This window comes from Balaenoptera acutorostrata, chromosome 3 (genome assembly GCF_949987535.1).
Source record: "Balaenoptera acutorostrata chromosome 3, mBalAcu1.1, whole genome shotgun sequence".
NCBI classification, from domain to species: Eukaryota; Metazoa; Chordata; class Mammalia; order Artiodactyla; family Balaenopteridae; genus Balaenoptera; species Balaenoptera acutorostrata.
In genome coordinates this window covers 79,835,039-79,850,253 of record NC_080066.1, presented here as the reverse complement: position 1 = coordinate 79,850,253, position 15,215 = coordinate 79,835,039, and the positions used below count along the sequence as shown (strand labels likewise).

Sequence of the window (15,215 nt, the reverse complement as noted above, 5' to 3'; positions counted from 1 at the left end):
AATTGTGATTAATTTTAAAGATGACCTAAAAAGGTGATTCTTTTCATCTTTTTACTGGTCTTATTTTCTTACATACTTTAAAAAGAGTCAAACTTTTTAATTTGACAGTTCATTTTACAGAATCTCAATTTTTTTAGTAAAAAAAAAATTTCTGTAACCAATGTTATGTACTTGATATGAAGCAGCAGATCTTGTATTTCCTTACAATTTCAACATTTCCATAGCTTTTCTGTTTTATTTGTTTTTCGTTAATGTGTAACATAAAAACAAAGGATTTGCTTTTATATTCTAATTGATTCTGTTTCACAGTGAATTTCTGGAAAAACACATCGGTAGATTTATTTCATAAGTATCTAAAATTTGAGAAATATAATAAAAAATGGTGGTGGTGGGTTTTTAGGTGTATATTGTTTTACAATTGATTGCAGCCTTTGAGTCTGATCTAAAAGAATATCATTACCCCACAAATAAAATTGAGTGAAGAAACTACTGAAGAGACACATCCATAGCTTTGGTTATCTGACATAGCTATCTCCAATCATATTTCTTTTATCAAATTATCTATTGAATCATCCTATAGCAGATGGCAATCCTGCAAAGTATATTATCTTTTCCTTATTTATAACAGTGTTGGGATTTGATATTTTTGAAGTACATTTTATTTGCTAGAATAAAAACCTGATTTCAGTGCTACCAAAAGCTGTGTGTGTCTGCGTGTGTGTGTGTATGAAAGAGAGAAAGAGAGAGAAAGAGAGGTATACAATCTGCTGTGCTCTTCCTCCCAACTTTATATATGTCCCTTTTCCACAAGGAATAACTCTTGGGCATAATACAAAGCAAACTGGCTGTATTGACTTCTTTTTCTGAAAAGCTTTTTTTTTTTTTTAATTTATTTATTTTTATTTTATTTATTTTTGGCTGTGTTGAGTCTTTGTTGCTGTGAACAGGCTTTCTCTAGTTGTGGCGAGTGGGGGCTGCTCTTCGTTGCGGTGCACAGGCTTCTCATTGTAGTGGCTTCTCTTGTTGCTGTGTGCGGGCTGTAGGCACATGGGCTTCAGTAGTTGTGGCTCGCAGGCTTAGTAGTTGTGGCTCGCGGGCTCTAGAGTGCAGGCTCAGTAGTCGTGGCACACGGGCTTAGTTTCTCCGCAGCATGTGGGATCTTACCGGACCAGGGCTCGAACCTGTGTCCCCTGCGTTGGCAGGAGGATTCTCAACCACTGCACTACCAGGGAAGCCCTGACTTGTTTTTCTTATAGCTTTGCTGCAGGGATATCCTGACTACTCTTCTCTTGATTTTGTGTATCCCCCACCCCGCTTTCCCTTTCATTACTTCTCTGCTCTCTAGACTCCCCACCAGCACCTGAAATATTTTGCAATTCCAGACCTGTTTCTCCCTTCACCCTCCTTGTAGTCTAGGGTGACAGAGTCTTTGGTGATAGGTCTGGTGATAGCAGGTGGGAGAGAAGGAGCTGGTCAGCAGCTTTACTCCTCATTCACCCCTTTTACCTCCAGGTAGGTCTTGTCTGAGCCTCACCAAAGCTTGAATAATGCTTCATGTACACAAACCCTGTACTGTTTTTGAGCCCCTGGGGGCCCAGATTGCGGGGGCGGGGGCGGTGTGGAACAGGTGTATAGGGTATAGAAAAGTCACTACCCCAAAAAAATGTTTCCAGTTTTTGCTAATGGCTAAAAACCTAGAGAAGTCTCTAGGATTTTGTGCTAGGAGAATGAAAGAAGTAGTAGGATAGAAGCTGTGAGATAATTTTGTATTGATTCAAGAAAGAGAGCACTTTCAGTCAAAAAAGATGGTGGCAGTAGAGAGGAGGCAGGCAAACTAGTACCTGAGTCCTTCGTAGGAAAGAAAGTAATGCTAGATGTTTTACTTGGCTAAGTTTACTTGCTCCTCCAAGAGTCTTGCTCTCTGACATCTCAAAAACTTGGTTACACCTTGTATTCTGTCTTCAGGCTCCCAGCCTCTTAGGGAAGTGCCTGTATGTGTAGTAATTTATGATTAGCTTTCAGTTACTTTTCCTATTAAATGTTTTACAAGAGAAGGAAGCAGATTGTTTCATTGAATTCACAAACCAGTGTTTTTAGATATACGGTCTAAAATTTAATGTTTGTTCTTTACTGAAAAATGTTAAATAAAATATTAAGCCTTTTAAAATGAGGCACATGGAATCAAAATATATATTGGATTTTAATTGGTTCCATTCAGAAAAGCAGGTACTTAAAGAGATTCTGTATATAAAAGATTAAAAAAGTGTCATTTAAATCTCTATATTAGTTGAATTATTGGTTAACCCTTTTAATTTTGTTGCAGAGAAATAGATTAATTAGAAAGTTAAGCAAGACTCAGAAGTGTTTCTACTACTTAATTATTCCTAAACTTTCTGTTACATCTACCATTTTAATCTGTAAGTTGAGGCACTAGCATCTCAAAAATTGTTAAATTGGCATGTGTAGACTAGAAATAGTAAGGAAGGAAAAATATATGGCAGTGGTGATTCAGACATATCTTAATAGAAATGTTTTCCTCCTAATTACTGTATTGCAACTGTGGTATATTTTCTTGTTGATAAAAGTTTTTCAGATTTTGATCAATTTGTATAATTTCTGTATTGTTTATTTTCTGTGTGTAATTTCTTTTTTTCCTGGTTACCTTGGTCTTGTGGCTGAAGCTTTGGAAAGTTTATTATTCCTGTCATATTTCTATGTTTGTACAGCCATTGTGTTCAGCAGAAAGGAATCGTTGATGCTAAAGGATGACTCTTGCCTTTGTCAGTGCCAGCCACGATCTTCTGCTCAGAGTCTAGATACATTAACAATAAAGCTATAGAGCTCTGAGTTTAAACCCTAGCCAGATCCTTGTTATTCTGTAGCATCCTTTGAGCCCTCTACATGTCTTGTATCGTTGGTATGTAGTACTCTTTAGTTGGTGGCTTAATTAATTACCATTTTATTTAATTAATCTTTGCTCTTCTTTCATGTTGTGGAAGTAATTAGTGTCACCTGATGAGAATTAAGTATGTGTTTTCACAGAATTTCATTTATCACTTAAAATTTTGTCTGAGATGTTTTCTATAGCAGGCACCCATATATTTTCTTTTACAAATGTATTTAAAATAACACAAAGCCCCCATATTCATTAATTATTTAATAAAAGACAATTCAGAGTCATAAAATGAATTCTTTTCATTAGAAATAGGATCATCAAAATAAGTTTGCATTGTTTGTTCTAAATGTTCAATGAAAGTTATGTTTACTCCCCACCGCCAGGCCCACCATTCTGCTTTTTATGGATTTGTCTACTCTGGGTACCTCATATAAGTGGAACCATATACTATTTGTCCTTTTGTGATTAGCTTATTTCACTTAACATAATGTCCTCAAGTTGTAGCATGTGTAAGAATTTCTTTCCTTTTTAAAGCTGAATAATATTCTATTGTAGGTATATACCACATTTTGTTTATCCATTCATCTGTCAATGGACACTGAAGTCACTTCTACATTTTGGCTATTGTAAATAATGCTGCTATGAACATGGGTGTGCAAATATTTGAGACCCTGCTTTCAGGAGCCAATTTACTTTTGCATTTTACTTTGGATATATGATATTTTAAAAATGTAACTCATTTAGAAAAAAAGTTACAAATGGAAAGTATGATCTTTTTAAATAAAACTTTTCCTAAAATTATTTGCAGTTTCCTAAGTAGCTTTATATTAATGGATTTTGTAGATTGATAGTAGTCTTTGTCTTGGATTGGGTCTCATTGGAATCCTATCTGCTATTCTACAGTGTTGATTGCAAAGAAAATGCTTGGAAAATAGACCACAGGTAACTGGATACTGGTATTTAGTAACAAAGTGTGTTTTTACATGATACTCCCCAGACTTGTAGAATCTTTCTTAAATCTAGAATTTTAATAAGAATTCTCCAAGAATGAAAAAAACAAAAACACTGTTTTTTTGTTGTTGTTGGTTTTTGTTTTGTTTTGTTTTTACATGTAATCTGTGTGTTTTTAAAGCTTCTGTTTCATTTGAAATTGTGCCTAATGTGTTGTTTATAGTAGGTACCCATCTTTTCTCTGTACTGTTTTTGATATAGGAAGTACAGATTCATAAAAAGAATAAATTAGGGTCCTACTAACTGAATTAGTAATTAGTGTATTTTACTTTGGGCACTGACTTCCTTTCCTTGCTTTTGTCACCTAGTCCTTCAATTGGCAATTCTGTCCCTATGAAAGAGCCTTGGGAATCGTGGCTAGTTATTGGAGAATTTGTAGCATTTAACTTAGTACAGACCCCTTCTCATCTAAATCACAGAAGACTTCAAGGAATTTTTTTGAAGAAAAAGAGGTTCTATACTTAACAGAATGTTGTTTTTGTAACATCTAGAGTTTTCTCATGCAAGAATGAAACAAAAAAAGTCAACCATTTGTATTTCATCGTAGAAAGAATCTCAGAAGGGGTTGGGAAAGTGTACCCTGTTAGGAGTCAAGGATGAGAAAGGCTGGTCTTCAAAACAGAAAAGGGAGAAATGGCTGGATTGAGAGATCTCCAGCTCTTTCAGATTTTTCTGGGGATTGATTGGAAGGTGAAAATAATGGAGCCAAAGCTTCAGAAGGTACATTAAGGAGGATAGTGAATTGTTTTGTTGTTAATGGTAATTTATCCTTGTCACATTGAGTCTTCCTTTGCAATTTTCCTAAGAGTAGATCTACTCGTTTAGAATCAGATTTTAGAGGAGATTTTATTAGGATGAGTTGTCACATCATTTTGATTAGTTTTGATATAATTAATGTTGATTTGATATGGCTTGATATAGTTTTAGTTTGATGTCTTCAGTTAAGAATAGCTACTCAGTGCTTTGATAGAAACCAGTTTTATTAACTTGAGCACTTGTTTGACTTGCTTCATTTTCTAACCCTTATTCACTTCATATATTCATGGAGGCAGTACTAAACTTCAGAAAGTTGGGGGTGGGGCATTCATCTACTCTTAGAAGTAGCAGTTGGTGGAGACAGAGGTGGAGAGACCTAGATTATGCTCTGTTCGAAAGTCTCCAAAGACCTACATTGGCAATGTATGTAGGGCATTGTATAGAGCAGTGATAAAGATACTCCCAAGTAACTTATTTCTGTAGTTTTCTGAGGCAAGGATTGATACACAGCCAGTTCCAATCAAATGCAGATACCACTCACTGAACTGTATTATCTGCTATACCAAACAAAACCCATCATTGTGTCCTCTTGGATTTATACTGTTTACTTTCTTCTCTCCTTAGGTATGGATGAACGAGGAGGTACGACATCTTGGGGAACAAGTGGTCAACCAAGCCCCTCTTATGACTCATCTAGAGTAAGTTTGCTCATCAACCCTTGATTAAAATTGTAAAGATAATTTGGCAGAATAAGTAAGTTCTTTCATATGTGAGTTCTGTTTCCTAAGAGAAGTGAAGATTAATGTATTTTATGGGAATATATTAGAATACCCAGTACCTTCATAGTAGCTTTAATTCTTTCCCTTAACTGTCATACTATGGGAGTTCATTTTATGTCCTACAATGAAAGAAATATTCTTGATGTTATTTCTACACCTCAACTACTTGTAATACCCTTTACTAAAGTTGGAAGAGCTTGGAATGCCTCACTAAGTAATCTCTAAACATAGTCATTTTTCTTCTTGTATTGTTTATTTGCCTTGAGAGCTCTCAAAGGACCAGCTTCTAGTCTCCCCTTTCACGTTCTTGCTACAGTAGTCGTCAGCAATTTGTATCAGGGATTCTATAGCCCTGTCTCTTGGAAGCATATCAAAACAGATACAACAGATGACATTTCTTGGTTGGCAGTTAAGAGAAAATAGGACCAAGCTAACATGCTACACAGTGAAAGGTTAAAAGTTTAGAGCCTTTTCCAGAAATTAAAAGACCAAAAAATTCCCCAAAACTTTAAAAAATGAGACTGAGAGACTGAAAATTAGACCAAAGAATTGACAATAAAATTAAATGCTGTGCTCCCAGATTCCACAGTAAATTGATGAGGTTAAGAGCTACCTTTTCCAAAAGGTCATACTTTGAATGAATAATGAACTATTTATTTCTCTCAGAATTAACCAAGAGAAAATAGACAAGCATAAAATTTATGGGCACTTAACTCTAGAAGCAAATTGGTTTAAGTGGAAGAAAACCTGAATAATGTGATTGGAATTCATAGTCTCCATATGGGTTACACTGTTGTGCATTGAAAAATGCTGAGTGAACATACTTACTAAAATATGTGGTTTTGCTATTATATTTGGCTGTAAATATGTTTAATTTATTTTAAATACTTGGGAGAAGAACTGGGATAGTCCTGTGGAATCCAGGAAACTGAAGAGAGAGACTGTTAAACATGGGTTTTAGTGTTCCCTTCTCTCAAATCAGTGCTGTGAAAGCTGAGTTGTAGTGTAAACAGCACTGTCCTGGGTATCACAGGATCTACTATTGACACTACTTTGAACTTGCTACTTAATCTTGGACGTGATATTTTATCTTGTGGGTAAACTGGTTGATATCCAAATTTCCTTCCACCTTTAAAATTTTTTTATTTTTTGAATAATATTGTGAATAGGAAAGATAAGTTTCCTGTTTCGATTTTGAGGTAGAGATTTTATGTATTAGAGGACAATTCTAGTTGATACTGGATTATTTTCTTTCAGAGCCTTGAGTTACTGTGTGATAACATGTTATTTCTTAATATACATTAAGTGGTGCCTTTGTACCTTACTTCCCTTTCAAACTTTCAGTGTTTTTCTACTTGAGTACTAAGTAGGATTTTAGGAGAAGAGACCATAATAATATATCCAAACATTTATATATTTCATGTTCCTGAAATTAAGTTAACCTTTAGAGATGGACTTCAAAGCAAATCTTTCTTTTCTTTTTGCTATTTGATCTATAGGTCAAATGTGAAATGCAGTTTTTTATTCTTAATTTGTTTTTTTCAGTGTATGTTATGTACAGTGAAAAGTTAAATTGATTTTATAGTAGTTTTCTATTATAAAAATCCAGATTAATCTCAAGATATCCCATACAGCCATACACATGCACGTGCGCGCGCACACGCACACACACTATTCACACACATTTTTTTCCCTGCCTGTCTACTGAGTGATCTGATAGAACAGTGATTTACTGCCCTCCTTTCTTTTTGTTCCCAGTGAAATCTACTCTTCCAATAACTGTCTTCCTTTATCCTAGTCATGATTAGTGTTAGTGTTAGTCAAGATGTTATATTTTATTTACAATTTCAAACCATTTATTTCTCCCCTGAACTCTTCTCATCAGGGAGAGACATTTATGGTTATCTTTGAAGCTGTCCTCAGCACTCCTTATAGGAAGATTGTCAACTTTTTGAGTTTTATTATTAAATATCTTTCACCATCTTGACTACGTTTTTCATAATCATAAGTATAGATGGATATAATTTTGTTAATAAGAATCTCAGTTGAACAAAGTACTTCATTCTCCTGAGTATTATAATGGGGTGAGTTTTTTAATGGGGTGAGTTTTTTAAATTTAGAAATAAATAACGATATTGGCTAAAAACTAGTTTTGACACATTGTTAGTAAAATTAACAAGTCAGTTTAAGCTTTAATGAAATTGCAGATGCCTTTGTAGAAATTATGTGAATGACATTTATTTAGACTTTACTATATTGTATAAATAACACATTTCCATCACAGAAAATCTCATTTAATAAATAATTTGATTATACATTAATGATAGAAAAATTTTTAATTTTACTTTTTGTGGTAGGTCATGATAAAAAGGTATCTAAAAACTGCAAAATGAGTAGTGTAGTGGAGTTATAAAGCATATGCTTTTAATTTAGATGGATTCAGCTGTCTGAGTTGCTGCTCTTCTCCCTCCACTCAGAACTATAAGGGAGAAAGAATAATTTTTTGCAGTACTGTAAAGTAGTATTTAGCATATGAACTCTATTAATACTGTATTACTATACATTTTAGTGTACAAGATTGGCTATACAGAATCATGAAGGTTGAGATCAATATTTATTTAACAACTTTTCAAGGAGAATTTTTTCTCTTTATACTTTTTGCCTAATAGGTCCTGACTTTAATTTTGATGAAGATACCATTCTGCTCTAGTAACCTTGATGCATAAGTGAGTTCCACTGGAATTGTGTGGCTAAGAGCCCACAAACTTCTTTTCAGTGTTTTACCCTATGCCCATTCTTTCAGAAGTAAGAAAAGTCACTACAGCAGAGCTCTTTCTAGTGCGTCTTCCCTGTTTTTCCCAAATCCACCAGAAAAGTAGCCTCATAGCGTACAGGTGGTTGGTTGAGTTTCCGGTTATCAGAACTACCCACGGCACCGTTGACCTACTCCCCACCTGTGCAGAACAAAAACACACACGTGAACAGATAAAAGCATCATCATGATTGAATAGCGCTTCTATTTTCAGAAATTTGTGAAAGTGGTGATTGAATTTAAAGCACCAGAGACTGAAAGGAGCGATTAATCTCAGATAATTTAGACATGGGCAGAGGTATAATTAATTAATGACTTTGTCCCCTCCCTCCCTTATTTTTTATTCTTTCCTACAAATGAATGTTTTCTATATTTGACATTTGTAACCAGGCATACAGGCCAGAGAATATCATGATTTTTCTTATTTTCTACAGTGTTAATGATTTATTCTAGTTTCAGATTCCCCCCACCCCCTTTTCTTTAGAAGGCAATGATTAAGAGCACATACTCTGGAACCAGACTACCTGGGATGAATCCCAGCTCTGCCACTTACTGCATGTGTGATTCTTGTCCAGTTACTTAAATTTACTGTACCTCAGTTTACTCATCTCTGAAATGGGGATAATAATAATTACTTTACAAGGTTGTTGTGAGAATTAAATGAGATACATGTACAGTGGGCAGTGCTTAGATCAGTGTCTGGTACATAGTGAGTATTCTATAAGTGTTGGCTTTAATCTTATATATGTCAGAATTTACCAACTAGATTTATTTGTAACACACAAATTTAAATGAATGAATACATTTGCAAATGTGCTGCATTCTAAGTGTAATGAGTAAGAATTGTTTTCTGATTCAGTCATGTTTATTAATACTATACTTTTACTTCTTTTAGATTTGTAAAGGACATAAATAAAATTGATTTCCTTTCCCCTTCAATATCTTTCTTGGGAATGCAGAAGTCTTCTGACAAACTTTGATATAAAAGTTTTTGTCTGTATAATGCTTTATATATAATGAATGCTCTGTATGTGTTTGCTGAATATAATCAAATTGAGGAATAATCATTAGATATACTAGATTAATTGTGTTTGGAGATCGAGGAGGGGAAAGAACCAAAATTGGTACAAGGTGGTGAAGCTTGAAGTAGATGGTGGTGGTATTAATTAATGGTTATAGGGCTTTCTTCTGTGCTTACAAATTATTGCCCTGATTGATGACACTGCTTAGTGAAGCATTTTATTTAAGATCACAGCCTCTGAAGAGTTGTGCTCTGTGACCTTGGACAAATTACATAACCTCTTTGTGCCTCAGGTTTCTAATCTCTATAATTATGATAATCTTACAGATACTTTGTAGGATTTTGGTAAAGATGGAGTGTAATAGCTATGAAGTATTTCATTTCATTTATTGATAACAATAAATGAAAGCTGCTGTTACTATTATTGCCACCATTATTATTTTCTCCAAATATCTAATATTTTATTATGTATTTTCATGCTTATATTTCCTCATGTACAAATTCTGTTTCAAAAGTGTTGTCTGATCATTTTAGTTTACGGAAATTCCAAGGGGCCATGTCATCTTGGTTTTCCTGCCCTTTTAAGCTCTGCTACCCAACCTAGGCCAAGCTCACAGTGCTGAAGTACCTTTGGAGTTTATACCCTGGGCAAGGGGTTATGAGAGGGCTCATAGGAAAGAGAAGTCTTTCTGTTGATACTCTTTCCTACAATACAGAGTTTTGCATTCCTTAATTTAAAAGGTATGAGTTCACTGGTAGGTAACCACTAATAGAAATTATATTTATAGGTACCATCAATGCCCAGGAGTTGGCAGTTTAATCATAAGTATTTTCAGGTTACATATAACCCATTGTGGTAGTTATTTTTGGAAAAGAAACAACATTCAATTGAGTAGAGTTTGAGTGCTTATTTTTTCTAATTGCTAAATTTCTACCATGGTTTTCCCTTCTTTTTATAATATGGTTTGCAGAATGAAACAATCTCACTCGTGTTGTTCTTCCTTCCCTCCCCATTTTGCAATATTCAAATTTTGAAAGCTAGAAGAATTTTCAAAACTAGAAGGTGTTTTATTTATATCCAGTCCTTTTAGTTTGTAGAGGAGGAAACTTAAGAGAGTATGAGATTTGGCTAGGTTGAGATGTGTGCTGTTGATACAAAATACACATGAGATTTGGCCAGAAAGTTTGCCTAGTTAATGACAGACTGTGGCCTAGAACTCACATATTCTGAATTCTGTGCTAGTATTTTTAACCCCCTTACCTTAGAATTTCCCAACTCAAAGAATTGTCTTAAATTTTCTTCCATATACTGAAGGAATGGGAGGAGAGAGAGGACAAAGATGAAAAAAGAAGAGGATCTGCAATTGATAAAGAGGGCATTGGACATTATTTGATTTTTTTTTTTAATATTTTATTTATTTATTTATTTATGGCTGTGTTGGGTCTTCGTTTCTGTGTGAGGGCTTTCTCCAGTTGCGGCAAGTGGGGGCCATTCTTCATCGCGGCGCGCAGGCCTCTCACTATCGCGGCCTCTCTTGTTGCGGAGCACAGGCTCCAGACGCGCAGGCTCAGTAATTGTGGCTCATGGGCCCAGTCGCTCCGCGGCATGTGGGATCTTCCCAGACCAGGGCTCGAACCCGTGTCCCCTGCATTGGCAGGCAGATTCTCAACCACTGCGCCACCAGGGAAGCCCCATTATTTGATTTTTAAAAAAAATTTGCCTGGCAAGTATAGTGTTTCGTGAGGCAGAATAGTGTAGAATTTAAGAGCTTGAATGTTGAAATCAAGATGCCTGTGCGGTTTCTGGCACTCCTGTTTCTTAGCTGTATGACTCTAGGCACGTTGCTTCTCTTTGCCTCAAACATTTTTTTTCTTTTCCCTTTTGCATTGGTTGTGGGGGCCGGAGGTGGTGGATACTAATAATAACTACCTTACTGAAGTTCCGGACTTAGGCCTATTAGTGGAAAAGGGGAAAACCAGTTATGTGGTGATGAGTTGGCTTTAAAATACTTAGCTTAGCTGCTGTGTATGACTCAGCACAAAATAATCTCAGGAACTTTCTGTTAAGGGATAAATAGTTGATATGTTTTGAAGTCTTTCATTGTAAATATACTGTGACTTGTGCTACCTGTTGCAGTGAAGGGATATGAGGGTTCAGTTTATTTAAAAAGCACCAGCAGTGGTCATTTCTCAGATCAGCTGTCAGGAATACACGTGGATGGCAGCCTGACAGACCAGATCAGGTAGAAAAATGAAAATATTAGGGTACAAGGATTCAGAATTTGTTCTAGACTTCTGAGAGTCATACACAAAGCCATAGTTTAGGTACTTGGGTTAAAGGAAACAAAAACAAATAAAAATTCAACTAGAGTAAACATAGAGCTTTCAGATTCTGTGGACACTAAAATGAGTCCGTAAGGTTATCTGTATTCATTTAATGTTACTTCTCTAACAACTTTGGACCATTTCTGCTAGATGTGGCTAAAGGGATCTTTAATTTTGCTTAGTGCTCTCTCCATTCTTAGCAAGTATTCAATATCTGTTCCTTCATATATATGGAAGAGTTTGGCTAATAACCACTCTGAAGTTTGATGGGTAGCAAGTTGGAGATGGCATAATAGGGGCTTAATTCCCTTCACATGCTATCTATGCAAAACAAACAGAGGTCATTCTGACCCCAGGAAGGGTTATACTGGGTGGAGTTTTGAGAGAACCTGGTGTGTAGTTCATTTACATTTGACAGTAGAGGCCTTGGGAGTACCTAGGAGCAGAGAGAACGTGTTGTTTTCTTCTCCCAGCCGAACACAGTGGCATGAGAGCTACCCTTGTAAATAAGGATGACAGTGTTGTCTGCCTGCTTTTAAGGAACTTGCTCTTACTGTGGTTCCCCAGTTTTACCCTGCTGAGATTTGTAGATGCACTCAGTTTCTGAATTGTCAAAAGTGAATAAATGTGTATCTTAGAGTTCAGGAAATATGGTTGGAAATACAAGTCATACTTACCAAGTCATCTTTATTTTAAATAAACTATAAAACTTTAACTCTTTTAAGGCAGCAGTGAGAAGCTCTAATTAGGCAACAAATAATTACCAAAGTAATTTCACTGATTACCATGAGATTACAGGAGAGGGAGAAATTACTTTGAGTGGTCAGGAAAGACTTAATAGAATAGGAAGAGTTTGAGTAGAATATTGTAGGACAGACAGTATTTGTGTGAATAAGGTTGAAAGGAAGACAACTCTTTCTGGAAATGTAGAATGATGGGACCACAAGTTACAGAGGCACCAAAATCACAAAATTTAGAAAATAGTAAATCACCTTGCTTTGTAGGTGAATAGTGTGATACGGCAGATAACCTTTCTGTAGAAGAAATAAAGTCTATCCTTTGAGAAATAGAGAACCAATTAAAAATAAACTTTGACACAGGGAATGGCACAAAGGGTTTTATAAAGATCAATATACTGTGGTATGAAGGATGGATCCAAAGACAAGAAATTGGATAATCTGATATGATGTTACTACACAGGCCCACTTGGGATGAAAAAAGACTTAGATTGGGATGATAGGATCAAGATCACAAAATAATGGAAAGAGGAGAGATGTCACAAAGGAAAAAGAAACTGGCACACTTGGTGAATGAGGAAGATATGAAATCATGTAGACTCACTACCCCCAGAGAATGATGACTCCTGAATTAAACTCCATGTGTTTTATTTAGCCTTTGACAAGTTAGCTGTGGTTGTGTTATACAACTACCAGATTGTTTGATTTTGATAAATAGCTTCCCTTACAAATGGGAAAATCTAGTTGTGTGAATAAAAAGTAAATAAAATAGTTTTTACTCATTGTCCCCCATTTGTCAGCGTTAATGGGTAATAAAGTTCTCTCCCTTAGAGCACATATTTTCTCTAGATTGTTTACTGTTTGCATTGTTTTTATTTTTGAGGGGGATAATGGTATAGGTTTTATAGCTACTAGGGGATCAAATGCAATAATTAGAAAGGACACACAAATTTTGAAATAGTATTTTATGCCTCTTGATCTCAGGTACAAAACACGAGATGAAGCAGTTAAATAGCAAAGCAAGACAGGAGGGACAGAGAATTAAAGTAAGTGTTTTCTATATATTGCATCTATGTTCCCATTAATCTCTGTTTTGTTATGTAACTGCTCCTTCTGAATGTTCTGAATGTGAAGAAAACTGTGGGTAAGAAAAGGGTGTATTTTAAAGTTAGGTTCAAATAAACCCATGAGAGAAAACGTTGTTTGTTACTCTTGGTCCTGTTCAAACAGCACCTGCCTATAAATTGTAATCATAATGTTTTTGGATAAGAAAAAAATTGGGTTAAGATGATGTAAGTTCCTTTAAATCTCTTGCTAGCAGATATTTAAAATGAAAGAAATCACATAGCTATCAGATTGTCCACTTTCCCATTTTTAAGCCAGTCAAACCTATTTTTTCAGTTTAACCATTCAACAGGGACAATGCCTGTTGAGATGCTCTAACAGATCTTTTGGAAAGAGCCTGTATGTCAGTTTCTCACCTCATTGTGAGTTTCATTTAACTTTGTATGCCTGTGAAATAGCATCTTTATCAGGATTGATCTTTACAATTCTTTTTTTTAATCTTCTCAGTGTTGGATCTTTAAAGTTAACAAGTGGAAGTCAAAACATAATAATCTTTGAATCTCTCTTATGTCCTTTTTTGTAATTGTTGAGGATTTATTTTCTGACAGCTTTTAAAAAAATTGTTTTCTATAAATTTAAATGTTTTTTATTCATGAGAAAATAATGGAGGGTAGATTCTGGCAGAAGACATTTTTAGGGCTGCTTAGCCTGTTTTAATTAGTAACAATATTTACAACTACCATTTGTCACAATATAGTTTAAAATCTTTCACATGTTACCTTTTTTTAAGCTTCATACCAGCTCATCAAGAAGCCATTTAAAAAATCCCATCCATTTTAGAGGTGAAGAAATTGAGGCTCAGAGAAGGTAGATAACTTACCAGATATTAAGCACACAAGAGTAGTAACCGGGCAGTATGATTTTAAATTACTGTCCCTTTGGACCATATCACACTTGCTGAAGTTTAAGAGAGACCCCAAAATAGTTGTTATTACTACTTGTCCAGGACTTTGACACATACTCTAGAAGTTGTAAGATGATGTTACTATCATTATTTATTATAAAAATATTATTCACATTTTATACATAAAGATATAAGCCATGGAATGAATCAGATAAGTTTGCTTCCTGGTATCACCACTGTATTTGACCTTGGAAAGGATAAAATAACTTAATCTCTGAGCCTCAGATTTCTCATCTGCAAAGAGATTTATCTCATAAGAAGTGTGTGAGAATTAAGTAGAGGAATAAAGTATTCAGCACATATGTGTAATTTATTAAAAAGTCTATAAGTGTTCCTCTTTTTACAGTCAGTCTCATGAAAAGTTACTCCATTTTGATATAAAACCATGTTAAGAATTTTACAAGTCTTGGATGCTCCTTAGAAAGACAGCTGTTTTGAATATCTGGAGTATGTCCTGAACAAGATGAGGGACCTGTTGCAGTTTTTAAATGCCCACCAAGAGGTCCTATAAGTCAGGAAAAGTTAATTATGTTTATAAAATTGAAATTATTGGAAAAGTTCATTGCAGATGAACAGATCTTGGGATTTGGAGATTATTGGGAAAAATAAAAGTGGGCAATCCAGGTTCTTATGAACGTAGATTCTTATTAACCTACATTCTTATGACAGAATGTAGATTCTAAAAGAGGAGGCTTCAGTTAATTCCTCAAATCTGTTTGAAAGATATCTACCTCACAAGGTAGTGATGAGACCTCAGTGAGCTTATGTATGTCAAAGGCTTAGCATGGTCAATTAATGTCAGTTCCTTTTGTGATGTACTTTTGTTATATATTCTAACATTTTTATTCT

The 15,215-nt window shown here is 35.0% G+C and overlaps 1 protein-coding gene across 7 annotated transcripts in view; it reads left to right on the top strand.

Moving 5' to 3' along the window:
• The window catches only part of TCF12 (transcription factor 12), a 375,328-nt gene that overhangs the window by 148,982 nt on the left and 211,131 nt on the right, over positions 1-15,215 (top strand). For 6 of the 7 annotated variants that reach the window (XM_057542292.1, XM_057542293.1, XM_007194942.2 and 3 more), the window contains one exon: positions 5,288-5,361. In XM_057542292.1, coding sequence (XP_057398275.1) covers positions 5,288-5,361 — 74 coding nt within the window. Of the gene's footprint in view, positions 1-5,287; positions 5,362-13,321; positions 13,384-15,215 lie in introns of those variants that run through there. The other variant, XM_057542296.1, reaches the window with a different exon arrangement.